The 17,032-nt window shown below is 41.3% G+C and overlaps 1 protein-coding gene across 5 annotated transcripts in view; it reads left to right on the top strand.

Moving 5' to 3' along the window:
- TTC39A (tetratricopeptide repeat domain 39A) overlaps positions 1-10,710 on the top strand; it is a 49,834-nt gene extending 39,124 nt beyond the window's left edge. For 4 of the 5 annotated variants that reach the window (XM_074596370.1, XM_074596369.1, XM_074596368.1 and 1 more), the window contains 4 exons: positions 2,051-2,162; positions 4,758-4,872; positions 5,585-5,701; positions 8,790-10,710. In XM_074596370.1, the coding sequence (XP_074452471.1) occupies positions 2,051-2,162; positions 4,758-4,872; positions 5,585-5,701; positions 8,790-8,910 (465 nt within the window). In that variant the 3' untranslated portion in view covers positions 8,911-10,710. The remainder of the gene's footprint in view (positions 1-2,050; positions 2,163-4,757; positions 4,873-5,584; positions 5,702-8,789) is intronic. The other variant, XM_074596372.1, reaches the window with a different exon arrangement.
- Positions 10,711-17,032: the final 6,322 nt, after the last annotated feature.

Genomic DNA, 17,032 nt, shown 5'->3' with positions numbered 1-17,032 from the left:
TAGCATGCTCCGAACAGCTTTCTTTTGATTCCCTTTTGAGGAACTTTGCCCTAGGTCTCTTCTGTCATGTGTCATTTACTGAGAGTGCTAAAAGAAAACTTCAAGGTACAAGTTAGGAGGGGGGGAAATCACGAAAACAATGCAAGAATTGGGGACTGTGTGTAAGCATCTATTTAATGTGCCCCTGAATGTTTGCAGTTTGGTGCTCTCCAGAGCAACTCAGGGGGATGAAACAGCCAAATCCTTCAGCCAATCCATTCATACTGTTGATTTTAATTTTTTTTATTAATTTTTTTTTCCTGTAATGCTGGCCAGTTCCCTGAGGCCAGATGAGAACAGCTGCGTAAGACACCCATTACATGGTGCACTTACAAAAATCTGCCTGCAAAGAACATGTAAAAGAACATAAGAAGGTTTTGACTCCGCAGGTTTGCCAAGTGCCGTGGTGTTAACGTTTGCAGCGCTTTGAGCTGTTGTGTTTGAGAAACAGTTGGATAATTAGTAAATAGTCTTTAAGAAAATGCCTGAACAAGGAGAGCCTCTTGGAGACACCAGTGAGTAGTCGTTTCTCAGCCCACCAGCTGGGTATGTGACACAGTGAAGAAAGAGAGTTGTTACAGTGTAGTGTGGGTATTCACTAGGGGCCACTTGCCACTAAATCATAAGACTGAAATGAGGGAAATAATTAGGTTACTTTGATTTGCCTTTCACGTTTCAGAGATTGTAGAGAGTAAGAAACGTACACACCTGGGGTTTGGCTGGGCTATTCTAAGGGAATTTTAGCAGAATAGGTTTCCGTACCAAGGGCTCTCCTTGGAGCGGCCGGGCACCGCGTCCTTTGTTTCTGCTGCAGTTGCATTTCTGAGGCAGCAGATGCCGCAGCTGACCAGTTAAAAGCACTCGGAGGATGTGTAATTGGGTGCAGAATCTCTTCTCTAGGATTTTTCTTTTCTCTGTGAAAACACTTGCTGAGAGGAGCAAGTCCTCGAGCAAGTCTTAGCTCAGAGATTTAGCCTAGAATAAATGTAGTTTGAGTACTTCTGTGTCAAAACCATGTTAACAAATCTGCACTAGATACAGTAAGTTCATCACGGGTTTTCCAATCAATAGAGACCAGATGGTGAAAGCAGCAGTGACTGGAGTTAACGTACTGTTTCATCTCTTCTAGCCTCACAGCTTTTTGTACTATAGTTCCAGAACTCAGTTTACTCTGTACAGAAATTTTATTGAAAAGCTTCAAATTCTCAAATACAGATTAGGTCACATAACTAACTAGAATAAATACCTTGTCGTAAGTCTATATAATATTTTCATCTTTAACTTTGTGATTGCTAGTGGCAATGGGCACATTTGGTCTGGTGATATACTGTAAGAGAGGACCGCGATAACAAATAGGAATTAAACCAATAGTTTTTAATAAAATTTTCTCTTAAGAACAGTTGAACAAGGAAGAAGTTACTTTCTGTGGGAACATCAAACAAACCTGAGGAATTTAAGGGGTTTACAGTTCAGCTCTCAGATTCTGTTGATTTGTTTGAAGCTTGGCTTAAAGGTTGGTGGGTTTGGGTTTTTTTATTTTGTTGCATAGAATCTTTTTGTTTTGTTTTGTTGCCCTGAGATTTCATATGTTTTTCTATGGAAGCAATACATTGTGTTTATTTATAGTTACTACTGCCCTGGCTAGGATAGACCTGAAAAACAAGAGGAGACTAATTGCGGGACAGTTAGCCATGTGCCATGAAAGTTTTAAGTCTGTCTGTTTTGTTGGTGCTTGCCTTCGTCTGTAAGTGGGATCATGTTTGCATTCTATTCAAGCAATCCTCCTTGCGTTGTGTGTAGTAAATGGCTCTTAAGTTTTCTTCTGGGGCTAATTTGTTTTGCAAACCAATGTAACAGGTTTTCAGTTGCAGTGAAAATACGTTTTGACAAACTGACTTTTTGTTTAAGGAATCTGTAACTTTTTCATCATACAGAGATAAACTAAAGTACTTGATAACTGCATTTATCCATCACTGTAATTAATGATGCTGTCATTTCTCCTTGACCCTAGGAAATGATGTATATCTGGAATGGCTATGCTGTAATTGGAAAATGTCCCAACTTAACAGAAGGCATGTTAGAGACTTTAATTGAAGCAGAAGAAGCATTGGCAAGAAGTTCAGGTAATCAGTGATAAGGTTTAAGCAGGTATTTTACAGTGCAATAGCTAAAGATACTGTCTGAGAACAGAGACACTCATTAGTAAAGTTAATCTGGTCATAGAAGGAACGTAAATAATGAAACCATAAATTGTTTATGCAGATAGGAATAATTTTCCTTTTTAATATAGCAATAACAGTAGTAGCAAGTGACTTTACATCCACAGATGTGTATTAGGAATAGTTTATGGCATGTATTAAAAGACTGTTTATTTTGCTAGATCAAAATCAGCATATGCATTGGCTCGATTACTTGGATCACAAAGCTTTGTTATCCTCAGATACTGTGTTTTAGTTTTGAAGGGTAAATAGAAGGGGGACGAGTCAGTCTTCTGTTTTAAAAGTGCTGCCAATTTATGATGGGTCCTTGGGCTGAATGGTGTTGGTGTGTCAACAGCGTGCTATAGGAAGCTGGGACACCAGGGGTGGGCTTCCTGTGCTCTATGAATGAGCATAAGATGAGGGACAGTGTTGAAGTGGAACAGGCTCTGCTACCACGCCGTCTTTCAGTCTGTTAATTAGCCATCCATGAGAAAGTTCAATTGATGTTTATTTCTTGCCAATCTTTCCCAGCTCCTATGGGAGTGCAAACACTCTGCACCACTTTTCTCACAAAGTTTTTCCTTGCTAAATATTTTATCTTATTATTATATACTACCTTCCTGCAAAAGGATCAAGCCCCCTGTTGACAAAGGAATGTGGGCTAAATCACTGCATTGCAGTCTTTTCTAGGACCTTGGTGTCTTCCTGTGCACATTGTGTTATACAAGATTCGAAAGAATTGCCTGAAAGACTGTCTAAAGTTGTCTCCTGTTTAATTAATTGTGGAAGGAAACAGAAAAATATTTCCAGTGAAGGTGACATCATAGAAGAAGGTTTTTGAGCCTTTTACTTTTTGTCACCCATTTTGCTACATTGTTTTGAATAAGTGAATTATTTCTTTATTCCCTTTTTTTTTTCTAGATGGTAGATTGTGGATACGGCTGGCTTTTTGCAGGGATTTGTAGAAGCCGATTCATGTTTATAAAACACTAGGAGGACACGTAATCAAAATGGAATATATTTTAAACATGCCAACAATTTAAAGTATTACCTGTTCCAAATAGCAGCTCGCTGTTTTCAGGCATCGTGCTTTTCTTGAGCTTTCCTGACAGTGTTTGAAGCTAAACTATTGTATTTTTTCTGTCTCACTGTTAGATTCATAATGCAAGAATCTAACACTATAGAATTATGAATGTGAGAATGTGCTCATAGCAGTGTTATACCATATAAGATGTAAAAGGAAGACTGTTAGTGGAAGTAATGTCTAGAAATGCACATCTGATACCCATAATTGTGTCTAGGATAGGTCCCTAAATATTTGCTTGTGCAATCCAGGGCAGTTTGTAGGATATGCTCTAAGTAGAGAAAATACATACATGTGAATGTGTTCAGGGGACAGATGTCCAGAAAAGACAACTGATCTGCCCTTTTCTTTTTTCCCCTTATGAAATATTGTTCTGTGCCCCTGAGTCATCTCATGCTTCTCAGTTAGTTTGCTGCATAGTCTTTGGGCATCTTCACTGGGATTTGCTTTGGTGACAGATATATGTGGGTGCCTCTGTGGGACTTAGCAATAAAAGTGACTCCAGTTGTAGGATCAAGGCCTCCAGCTGTGTAGTCCGAAGGGGAGCTGCTGTTTCATTTGATATGTGTCAACATTTTAACAGCTGGAGTGATAGAAGAAGAATAAGGTTTGGAGTGGTGGAAACAGTGTGACGTTCAATAGCACAAGAGCACAACATCACATGTTTTGCAGAAATTCTCATTAGCTAGTATTTCACGAATTAGAAAGGAGCAAGCAAGCTGAAGATTTTACTTGTAAACTTTAAGACTAAGCTGCCTATATGGAATGGCTATGAAAAAGCCAGATATTCTCTTTGAAATGTATCATGTAAATATTTTCTCGTGGAGAAAGGTTTTTAGTAATGACTTTGAACTAGGCACTGGTGAGGCAGGTAAGTCTCTGGGCACTCAGAAGTATAAACTTAAAAGAGGTGAAAAGATGGTCTGGTAAGAAGATGAGGGGATGCGAGGTGCAGGTAGCGAAGTTTGACGTGTTTTTGTTTAGCCAAAGGAAGGTGGAGAATTGATAAAACACTTGCCTATGAATAGATCATGTGACTAGAAGTCCAAGAAGGAGAAGAGCTATACATACTGAAGGGCAAGAGAGGCGTAAGGTTAAGAGATGATAAATTGGACCTGAATATTTCTACAGTGGACACTTTAAATTAGTTTTTAGGTGTCAGAACAATAAGATTGTGCAACGGCCTTTCAGTGGGAGTAAGGAGGGAAAGAACAGCCCAATGATTTTTAGACAAAGTTTGATCGATTTATGGAAAGGTTGGTGCGTGTTTGTGTCTTCATTAAATGGACTAAAATAACCGCTTAGTTTCTTCTGTCCTGCGTTCCAATAAAGGGATTGTGCTCACACCTACCTGTGTAAAAATTTTCCTACAGGTAGGAAAGTCTCTGCTGCTCTAGAGTTTTCTAAAATGTGCCATTTACTTCATCTTGCAGCTACAGAATTACTAGCAGATGACCAATGCGTGATAAAACTGTTAAAAGGTTTATGCCTCAAGCATCTGGGCAAGATCTCAGAAGCGGAAGACCATTTCAATTACATCTATTTAAAGTAAGTTTTCATACCTGGCATATAGGAGAGCTCTTGAATTTCTCAGTAACTATTTATTTCGAGTAAGAGGAGATGCAACCATGTTATGAATAGAAGAAGAGGGGACTGCAGTATCTTTAATATTTATTTCAATTGCTTTGATATAAAGGAACAGCATTTTTAATCGCCAGTGTTGTTAGCCATGCATGGAAGAACAATTGCAAATCTGCACTTTTTACTGAGATATTTTCTCCTTTTTTGGTAACTATACACGCGTAAATTTTTTGAGATACCACTTCCTTCCCCCCCCCCCCCACCCTTCATCGTACCAGTCACGAAGAAGCTGTACCCAAAAAGCTAAATGCAGTCTGCAGAGACAGATGGCGGCACGATTATACTTGGAGCTTCTGTACATCATGCAGTGAATGGCATCTTTTTGTCAATTCATGTGGATAGAGATCATAATATCGTCATCTTTTCTAATAATTCCCTGGTAATCAAGGCAATATTTTGTAATCCTGAGAAATAACGTACCATGTAGGATAGTTATGCAAAATACACATTTAATAACCTGGAATGTAGCTTTGGATAGAGAACATGACAAGTGTTGTAATAGAGATTGATTGCTCCTTCTGATTTTAGTTAATCTCCTATTTATTTGTGTTTGGAGCTGTTAAATGAAGGAAACAATATATCATTTCAAGATCTTGAGGCTGTTCCTTTTCCAATGCAGTGAGAAGAAGATAAAATATGACCATTACCTAATTCCAAATGCCTTGCTGGAGCTGGCAATACTGTATCTAGACCAGGACAGAAGAGAAGAAGCAATAAAACTACTGGAAAGAGCAAAGTAAGCAAGTCAAAAGCCTGCGCTGATGTCTGATGTGTCAGTATGGTATTTTACTGGTTAGCAGGAAGCAGAAACATTTCAGTACTTCCATGGAAACTCGTTGTTACGTTTATTCAGTGGAAGCACACATGCACTAGTTTCGGTTTGGACCTTTCTAATGGTAGACATTATCTGATCGTTCAGTCTGTGACTTACCCATCCATTCTGATACCAAAAAAAAAAAAAACCCCAAAACATTTTAAAGGTGTTAATATGAATGTCAAAGGCTTCCATAAGAAATAATCCGTGTGTAACAAAACATAATAATCTTTGTAGTCTTATTTACTTATTCATAAAAGAGGTATTAAATTAAATCAAAGCTCTGTGTTATGGCTGGAATAGCATTATTCAGATTGATGGCTAGCAGTGCTGTTTTCTTTCCTTGATGAAATACATTTAAAGTAACGCTTTAGGTTGCATTTAGTATCTTTGTATTGTTTCATCTGCATGGCAACTGAAACACCTGCTTTTACTATTTTGTGTGATTGATTTTTCTAGCAAAGTAGGTTTATCAGGAACAGTTGGGCTTGATCATGTATGTTCTTTATTATAAAATTAAGAAAATGTGATTTTTGCCTGCTCTGACCCTTCACTTCTGTTGTGAGCCAAAGTTTCTTGGGGGGGGGGGAGGAGCAGAGGGAATCCAAACCAAACAACCCTTGCCCTCTTCAAGCATCCTGCAGCAGGGTGGCTCACCTCTCTGCCTGGGTCCTGAATGAGTCCAGATGGCCACATCTTTCCAAGAGCAGAGAGTCACCCCAGTTGCTGCTGCAGGTGTGAGCAGCTACAAAACTGCTGTCTGGTGCCAAGTTTCTGAGAGGTCAGATAAGAGTGTTTGTGTTGAGCTTTTGTCCAAGCCAGTCTGCTATGCAAGACAGAGTAGTGAATCAGCCTACCAAAGGTTACGCCAAAAGCCTGTCAACACAAAAATTAAAATACTGCAAATCTTAATCTCCTACACTTGTGAGCCTGTTTCTCTGCAGACTTGTGGGAAGATATTAAGAGCAAAAATTGTATTAGCAAGACGCAATGGAAGGTATTTCAATTGGCTTCATGTTCCTCAAGGCACGCCTCTCCTCCCGTCCTCATTTCCTTTGTTCAAATCTTTCTTAAGATGAGATCTAGAAGTTAATGATTCCGAGCTTCTCATTCCATCTGGTATTTGTCCCTTGCTGCTCAGCCGTTGCACCTTTCCCCGATGGCCCTGTGTGTCTCGGGTCACAGGCCCCCTCCAGGGAAGGCGTTTGGCCCGAAGAAGAGCACCAGCAGACAGCAGCTCTTAAAAACTTGTTGTTACCCTGTGTATGGAAAGCTAATACTCAGACTTGCTGTGCTCAAAGAACTCATGAAAACTGTAATGAGATGCAAAAAAACCCCACCACAAAAAAAAAAAACCTTGTTTCAGTCAGTCATAAAAGAAGTGTAGTCTTTAGATTTCCACCTGTGGCTGTTAACGCTGCATTAAAATGCTCAGGGTTTATGAGCTTTTGGCTAAAAATACTGAATGCCTTCGCAGCCACTAGAGGGAGAAGGTGTTGCCCGTGGTGGGTTTCAGGAGTGCAGAGCCCTGTTTGCAATTGGCAGCAGCGCAGGCGAGCACTTGGCTTGTGCACGGCGCTTGATTTGCTTGACCTAAATCCACATGCTGCTGCTGGCTTGAATGTTTCAGCTCTGGGAGAAGGAGTGGAGTGAGATGATAAACAGTTTTGGCTTGGTCATGCATGGAAATGTTTCTATTTCTGTTTGTATTACTGTAAACTACAAGCAGAAATGTCAGCCCTACTGATGAGAAATACAATATCTGCATGACAAAATCTACTTAATTTAAAAAAAAAAAAAAAAAAAACACCAGACCCACTCCAAAGAGTTTCAGATCAGCATACAGCAGAAGCCGGTCACCTCCTTTTCTCTGTCAGCCTCTTGGGGGATGCATACATAAAATTATAAGCTGGTATAGGATGGGTGTGGAGTCCCTTGTTTTCACCGAGAGACTGCCATAGTGAGAAATAATACCAGGCTTCCATGCTTGATTTGAATTACGAATTCTGAACTGAAATGCTTTTAAGGTATACAGACTTCATGTTATGTTTCTGTGAAGATGACAAATGTCTTCTAAAAGAAAATTAGCATGGTCTAATTCTCTTTGGTATCTGGATTCTGTACCCATCCTGCAAAAGCTGACATGGTAATTCCTATTAAGTAGGATCTGCACTATGTGGTCCTTGGGGCAAATTTTTTTTTTTTATATAAGCTTTTCCATGAAAATACAGATTCTTTCAATATTTCTGTAACTCTAGAGCGTGACGTAGCTACTGGGGACTGTAGGCAGATGACACTGCTGAGTTAGGCACTAGATGTTTGTGGAGGGAAGTCCTGCCAGTCTGTTCCTGGGCTGGTGAATTGCTCCTCGAAAGCTGATACGGAAGCCTGCGTGTGCCCATTTTCTCTTTCTGAGCTTCTAGGGCAGCAAAATGTCTGGCCTTATTTTCTGCACACAGTGCACGTTGGTGACAACCGTCGGATGGAGATACGGGGTGTTCCACTCTTCTGGTTCAGGACAGCTTCTCTCTTTTCCTTTTTCTTTTTTTTTTTTTTTCCCCTCTACATCCTTGAAATGTGTCTGCTGAATTAAGATGAGTCTATCTTGTTAAAATGATTTTTAAAAAAAATCCTAAAAATGTTTGTATTCGAATTTGTTGGTTATACTTTGAGGCGGGGGGTGGAATCTAATTTCTGAATGTAAACTAAGTGGATGTTACAGATATTTAATAAGGACTCAATATTTTGATTGAGTGGACCAGATTCAATTTCTTATTAAGTTATATTTTTCTGGTAATTGCCAGAGAGTAGAACTACAAATAAAGAACAAAGCGCTGCATTGTTTGGCTAGGAACACATGCCTTGTATTTTAGAGTAGGCAACAAAGGAGCTTGTGAAGAAAGACTTTTTTGCTGTCTACAGTTGTTTTACTTAAAACAATAATATAAAGATAACTTGAAAATGTTTAAAAAAATATATATTCATCAGAGCGGATCTGCTTTTGTTTTAGACAAAACTACAAGAATTACTCCATGGAAACAAGAACGCATTTCAGAATTCAAGCTGCCCTGCACCAAGCCAAATCCGCCCCAGAAAATGGAATGCACTCCAGAGCCTCGGCAGTGTCGTAACTTTTTCTTCTTTGATGTCCCGTTTGTTGCAAACTTTGGTGCAGAAAATTACTGACACTTTAGAATTCTTTTTCCTTCTCTTTCAAGTCAGTGAGAAACCAAATAATTTAAAATTTTAAAGGTGACGCATAAAACATTAATCTAGTTGTAATAACATGGCAAAAAACTTCTCAAACCAACCATAACCCTGAAAAATATTGTTTTTCCAACATTGGCTTTTTGAATACTTACATCTGTGTAATTCATTTTTCAATCATGTGTGCCTTTTTTTCTTGCATTTGCAACATTTACTAAGCAAGCTACAACATAAAGGGGAACAACTAAAAAAACCTGAACAACAAAACTTTAAATGTTCATGGATTTAATGTCAGTTAGCTATAAATGTTTGTTTGAATTCATACTTGCTAGCATTTGAGAAGGAAGCATCCCCTTTTCCAAGTACCTACTTAGCTGAAATGGTGTGAGAAAATCTCAGTGCCCAAGAAGCGCGGCAGGGAGGAGCTCTGAATCCTGGGCGTTTCCAGTTGAGCGTAGAAAGCTTTTCTTTACCAGCTTCTACTAATCACATTTTTGCTTCGCTAAGAAACATGCTGGTGAAAAAAATGGTCTCCCTTATGCAAGTATCTTGACTTTTTCTTTAATTGGGTTTTCATGTCAAGTCTGCAGCTCGTAGCAGCTCAATGATTTACCAAGGATCTGGTGAGGGCAGGGTGATGACAGTATAAAACTGCATCGCTGATTCTTTCACAAGTTTAAAAATGGGAGGCCCTTAGGAAACTTTTTTTTTTTTTTCATCAGAACAAACATGATTGGAAGTTTCTATCATACTTAAAGCACAAGTCCTTGAAGGTTGCTTAAGAAACAGGAGTATTGCTCTGGCTGCACAGCCATACAGAGTTACTGTGACAGTCAGTGCCTTCTTAAAACGATGGTTAGGTTTGCCCAACTTGAGATGTCCGTGTTCAAAGAGCTCGTGTGGCCGTGTTTCCTGTGTGAAGAAGCTGGGGCTGGAGCAGGCGCTCTTGGCACAGTGCTCTGCTTTTCACAAAGGGGAGCCCTGTATCTTTTTGCTCTTCGTTGATCTTTTGGGGGAAATTCTGTGTAAGGGGCTTTAAGAGTAGAGCAAAGAGCAAGCTCTGCTTTCCAATGCCGTCTGACGTAGAATCGCTGCTTTTCTGCAAGACTGGTGAAGTCAGATGTAACACATATTTGACTCGCGTTTACTGTTCTCCAGGCTGGCTCCGTGTTTGTATGCCTGTGGTTTTTTGGGGCACACTTCTACCTCCCTTTTGAAAGAGCTTCTTCCCCATGACCCGTTCTGACGCGTGGAGATGGGAGGTCTTCTGACAGCCCTTTTTCTCCAATGGAGATGTTTGTAAGGAAGATCCATATCTATGTACCTCACAGTGAATACTCTTTCTGAAGTGATTGTTCCCAGCAGAAGAGAAAATTGACAATTTATAGTTCTACTTTTACCTCCTTTAAGTAAATGACATTGTTTTATAATTGCAAATTAATATGCAAGGAGACAGAACCACCTGTTCCTCAGCACAGAGAACTTGCGTTGTCTTAAAAATTGACATCCTTTATAAAAGTCTTCCCAAGTTAAAATCACAGATGAAGAACGCATTTTTTTAAAGTGACTTTCTCAGATAAATTTGGTTCAGATAAAATTCTCAATTCAGATAAAATTCAGTATAAACAGTTACGCTATTTACATATTGCACATCAAAACTTAAGTGTAAAAATTCAGTCATTCTTTGTATAGAATAAAAAAGATTCTTGTTCTATTTCATGCGTATAACGCCTCTTCTTCCAGTTGTGGGTTGTTTTTTTTTTTCAAATATTTTGGCAGTCTTAGCATCTTTTAAGCAAGTAATGCCATGAAGATTAGCATAAATTGTACTTAGCAGAAAATGAACAATCCTTCCGACTGTAGATGCATCTCTCTTGGCCACTGAAACACTCTTTAAAATTTCACCCACAGCTGAGTTGTGCCTGATCTTAGATACGTTGCACAAAGGACATACTGTGCAATATGCAGTCAGCTTCCCTGATTCTTTGCAGTGATGAAAATCCTGAGATTTTCGCAGTCGTCTTTGGTCAAGCGCAAACAGCAGTTGTATCACGGACCTGATCTCCAGCTTCAGCTGAGGAATTTGCAGTTAGCCAGGATGAAGTAGCCTGTGCTTTCACTCTGACTTTTTAGCTCCTTAGTATTTAGGAAATGCTCACCTTCCTGACGCAAGAACAAAGACTTACAGACCGTAATATTCTGAACTTACTGAAGGAAAATAACACCTTGCTTGCTAAAGGATGAATGGCAGGTCTGGTATGTTGTCACCGTATTATGTTCTTAATGCGTTACATTTTGAATTGCCCGCCATTACTCTTTGTTCATCAACGTACTTCATTTTGATTCTCTTCTGTGACCAGGGATAAAACACTCAGCGGTGTCACTCTGGCCTGAAAGGTCTGTGCTGGGATTGTTTTTCCACTGCTGCTTCCGAAGCTGCTGCATTCTGCCTGCAGCTGCTCTCCAGAACGGCAAATTGCTTCATCGGTCTGGAGTCCCAAGTACGATGAATTAGGGAAGGCACAATTGGTGCGAGTTCTCAAACGGCTTCAGCGTTCAGTATATTCACCTACCAGAAAACAGCAGATATTCTAATCTGCTATTTGTATGGGATCACAAATCAAGGATTTTCAGCATGGCCTAAGATTCGGGAAACGTAAGTATGACTTCAGATGGATATAGTCAACACCTCGTTTGCAGAAGGAGCAGTTCCTTCTGCTTTCAAACATTGCACACTCTGACTAGTGGTAGAGAAGCCCACTCTGTGTACTGGCCTTTAGCCCACAGCTGCTGGTATCGACTCTTCTCAGTCCTCAGCAAAGCCAGAGAAGTTAACCAAAGGCAAAATACTAACTCATCTAGCAGAAAATAGTTTTCTGCACTTGGGTAGGACCTTTATCATAAAACTTACAAACTATTTCTTTTTCTGTGTATTTTTTTTAGTAGCACTGATAAGCGGTTTCCTGCCAGTAGCTGAGGAGGGGTAGAAATTCATACTCTGTTTCCTGAATGTCAGCAGCAATTGCCGTGGTGCCCTGTGTGATATCACTGTGCCTTCTGAAAGTGGGGGTGGTCAGGAAAGGAAAAGCAGTAAAATGAGCATCACTTTTATCGTTAGATGTGCTATGTGGAGTCCATGGATGTATGGTCTCCCATTAAACTGAAGGGAGGATACGGGCTGAAAAGCCAGCAGCTTATTCTGAGGTCTAATGAGGTGTAATTATCTCAGCACCTGGCTCCTATAAATAACACCAGGTGAGACAACCTGTTGGAGGAAGAACAGTGGGCTGAAGCTGAACCTGGTCACGGGTTTTCTTGATGATCGGCAGAGATTTTGATGAAGTCACAAACATGATACAGCCACTGCTGTTTGGAAACACCCGCTTACAATTGCTCAACTAAACCAGTGGCATAGGAACGTGCTTTGACTGATGGGCAGTTCTGTTACCATCTACAATTAACGCGTTCTGTCGTGGATGGTTAGTTTAAAGACTGTCCCATTCGGACAGTGCCTCGCCTCGGGTTGTTTACGCTGCAGTGATACAGCATCCAAAACTTTCCTTAGGAAGCTTTGCCTTTTGTAAAATATAGCAGCCTATAACAGGATCATATCGAACATTTCCTCCTATTTCACATCGTTTTGGGCATTAAATTCTACATTAAGTTGAGTGCCTTAGTATTTTCTGTTGATGTGTGGCCTGGGTCCGACATGGCGAAAGGGTCCCGGGATGATAGCTTTGGCAGCTTGTGTGCCTCTGGCCCAATAGAAGCATCAAGTAATGTTCCTGCGTGTGGAACAAGGCTTTCCTAGAGGTCAGTCCCAGAACGCAAAAGGCACTCCCAAGGGTTTAAATACAACACCCTCCGCCTCCGGTTCCACCTGCGAGATCTATTTCTTTGCCTTCTCGAGCATAAAAACACAGCAGCAAAGCCAACGTATAGGCAGTGACCAAAACAATGCGCTCCACACAGTTCCCCCTCTGGGAGGAAGAGGAGAAGATAAAGAGGTGAGTCATGTTGTTTACTGCTGTACAGGAAAATGGTTAATGGTTGGAAACGTCACTGATGAGCGAGATCGGAAAACCTGAACGGACTAGAAATGAACTTGCTCCTTTTCTCATTATGTTCCACAGATACCTTTTTGTGATAGATTATAAGCAAAGCGTGTATCGGCAAGCATTTTAATTGAATGATTTGTCATCATAAAGTATTTTTAAAGATGCTATCTATGTTTGCTTCAGGTGTTTTAAGAAAAACAAAAGATGAATACAAATACTTTCTTTTAAAAACATGCCCAGTCAATCCCTGTCTCCAAAATTTACGAACTGCAACAGAACTAATAAATATCTGCATTGCACTGTGGTAAAATTCTACACAGTATTTGCTCTAAATTCAACCATGTTTTTGTAGGACTAGGCTGTGTTCCATTATTTTCTGGGTAGCTTAAATCTCTGGACCTACTTACTTCATTTCTGGCTAACCATAGGCAAAATGTTTATTTAGAATTCTGTATCGTGTTCAGTTCTACTTGGCTTTGTCTCTCCTTGACTATTTTACAGAAAGAATATAAAACAGCAGTCACAACCCCCGCTGCATGTGCTCTTTATGAGCTGCTTCAATTCAAAAAGGAAAAAAAAATTACGTTTATCTTGTCTTAGTCAAGTACTGTAACAACAGTTTCGGGTCTGTGGCTGAAAAGCAACGTGGTGAGGAAGAGAAGTAGAAGCTGCAATATTCTGGGCAGTTCTCATCTCTCTGGTCCTTTTATCCTGCAGCACACGAGGTGTGGAGGTAAGGAGCAGCTTTCTCAGTGCCGGAGACGAATAGGATGTTTGTCTGCGGTGCCGGAGCCCCAGGGGCCGTGCTGGGTGCCGACAGTGTCATAGGTGCCGTTCTTGGATGAGCGGCTGTTTTGTCTGTGATATGTGGTGCTTTCCCTGACGGTTTGGTAAAGGCCGTGGTGTGAGATGCCCTAAGGTTGGCTCCACTGACACTGAAGACACAAAATAGTAACGTGATCTCCAACAGTTAGCAGAGCTCAGTAAATCATTCGAGGGAGGTCAAGCAATGTTGTTTAGCTCCAGAAGATACAATAGATGGATCGTGTTCAATGTCATCTTCATTTGGGTACAGTACCCAGCACTGCTGTCATCGCTACCAAGGTTACACAGCCTCTGTTGGGCAGCTGCGCAGTGTTTTTTTAGAAGCGACCAGCGGGGCCCGTTGCAGTTTTGGTATTTGCTTTGGCCTTCGCTCTTGCGGCTCATGGATACCTGGGTCCGGGGTCAGGTTCCTGTTCCGTGATACTGGGCTCATCCCTCAGGCAAATAATTCTTGGTATTTCTAAAGAACCGCAGGAAGCTCACGTGTACTGCCTTTGCTGTATGTCCACTCAAAGCGGATGATCTGTGACGCACGCATTTATATATAAAAAAGTATACATATACACAAAAAGTACGCATACGTATACTCACACGCAGCAGTAGCAGGCTCTGTAGCCAAAGCTTTTTGAGAAGTTACCAGAACCCTTTGAACTATTAAATTCAGCACTTAAAAAAAAAAAAAGTGAGATACATAAAGCAAAAGCTTTAACACCTTTTCAGATGATCGCTGAGGAAAATGCGGGGAGGTAAAGGCCTTTACTAATGGTTTGCTGTGGGACCATAAATGAAGCAGAATGTGCAGTACATGGCCTTCCACAAGGAGAAATCCCCAACAAATGGGCAATCTGGCAAGAGCCCTTCAGTGAGTAACCTCACCAAAAAGCAGTTTTGTGCTGTGCTGGAGAGCTCAAGGGCATCACACAGGCTTTGCCCCGGCAGAGCCGAGCCCGGTGTCGGGGGGGGCAGCGCCCGGGATCGGCTCCCTCCTGCGCAGAGAACAGTCCGGGAACGATTCCCCTTGAATTTCTGCCTTGTCTCTCCCCCTCAGCCTGCTTACCCAGCGGGAACGCTTGATTCGACAGGCAGCGGCCACTGATGTGCCAGAAGGATAGGGAAAAGGATGCTGAAAAGGTGGATGTTTGCCTTTCTGCGGGGAGAACCCTGGCACGAGTGCCTCTGGCGAGGGCGAGCAGGGCCTGGTGCGGCCGGCAGACGTGGCGGTGTACGTAACGCGTGCAGGGGATTGAACCTTTACCGTTGTGCACAGAGTTGTTGTTGGAATGCCTTCTTTAAACTAAAGACAAATATTTTCTAGGGATTGGTGCTGCAAAGAATAGGCTTATGAAGTTACTGCTACTTGGGTTTCCAGCTGAGAGGGGAGCGGAGATTTGGGAGCGTTCTGGTTGTCTGTAGCATGGCTGGGCCCCTCTTGCTGAGTAAGAACATACCTTTGGGCTGCTACAAACACGTACAGGCAGTTTCACAGCTATTCTTGTCATTATAGATTCCCCTTTGCAGCTTTTACTGAGCTAGGTGTCAGGGCAGAGCGGATATTGTAAGAAATCAGGTGCCAGCCTGCAAATATAGTTATTTTTTCTGCTTAAATCAAAAAGATGCTTTTGCAGAGTATGTTTAGACTGGTCTTTTTATCAAAATGCATTAACTTCGCATTTCAGACCAAGAATTCCAAAGCCCCTAACTCTTATCCCAGACCAGGTTGAAATGCAAGATAATCTGCAAAGGATGCTTAGCATAAATTATATTCTTCAAAGTTAAACGCTATATAAAAGGAAAAGTTAATCCTTGAAGCTAATTTTTTATTCTGGCTATTAAGTCAAGAAGGGTTCTTCTGAACAGATTTTATTCGTGTGTTTTTATAGGTTATCAACTAGCACGTATGTTTTTAATAAAAACGTGGTGTCTGTAATAAACGCTGTCTGTAATCAGCTCGCATCCGCTTGGGTTCTAAGGCCGTATTAATCCAGGATTTAACTGACGAGAGGCCTTGTATGTTTGGTTTCAGCCATCTCGGTATTTACTTAACTGATGGGCGGGCTCAGAAGAATTTTCATCTTTATTACGATTGCACAAGGACAGGAAATGTCGAAGGCCCAGAACTGTGGCGACTTAAGTAAGTTCAGGTATTTCATAATCCCTCAGCCTCGAAATGTACGCTTCTACCACGGCGCAGAGAGCACTGTCAGCCTTCCAAACACGTAACTGCTTTCAGCCCCGGGATGCTGCAAGACAGCAGGAACTTTTAAAACCTTGTGGTTAAAGCCCTTCTGCAACACTAGCTCCTCACAAAGAAATTCTCTGGGCTTTTTTTTTTTTTTTATAGATATATACACAAATTCTATGATTCTCTCCCAGATTTCCATAATGAACTGGCAACAAGTAATAAGGATTATCATCCTTAGAGGTAACATGATTAAAGTGGTAATTCCAGTAGCATGCAAGAATTTTTAAGCATAAAGGGCTTTATAAAATTGAGTATTCATTGCTTGTCATTGCATCTCTTTTGCCTCAAATTTGTGGGAATTTGGTTTCCTTCTGTTGTATGAGACGAAATCCATTTCCTACTATAGTCTGCAAATGTAACGTAACCCTGCCCTTGCTGTGCAAACATCCTGGGTGTTGGCGATGCCCTCGCTTCCCACCTGCTCCGGCTCTGTGGCAGCTCTTTGGACAGCAGGTTGCTACCAGGGGCTGTGGTGTGGACTTTCAAACTCCATCCACGTCTCCTGCCTTCTCGCCTGAAATTGCAGCGGCTCCAGCCTGACGATCCGCTCAGCTATTTCGGGGTCTGTGCCAGGGCTGTTTTGCCGGTTGCGGCTCTAAAGTACAACCAGCGCTGCTGCACTGACCCTTTTCATCGTACTGCACCGTCCCTGCAAAACGCTTTAAAGCAACATTGTTTGATGACTGGTGCTTCACCTACAAACTTGGTTATTTACACACGGTAGCTCTAAGAGTATTTTTTCTTTTCTTTAAATAGCTTTGCAGACATTTTACTATGGGCCTGTGCCCCCTGCAACACCCAGCCCTGGCCTAGGAAGGGCTTGGTTGAACAGGTCCAGGTAAGAGCCAGCCCCTTCCCCTCACGGAGCTGCCGCAGCCCCTGGTTAGGAAACAGCCGTGCTGTAAACGCACCACCATCTGC

The sequence above is a fragment of the Larus michahellis genome, chromosome 8, assembly GCF_964199755.1.
Source record: "Larus michahellis chromosome 8, bLarMic1.1, whole genome shotgun sequence".
NCBI lineage: Eukaryota > Metazoa > Chordata > Aves > Charadriiformes > Laridae > Larus > Larus michahellis.
Note: the sequence above shows the minus strand (reverse complement) of the source record. Positions and strands in the feature narration are given on the sequence as shown.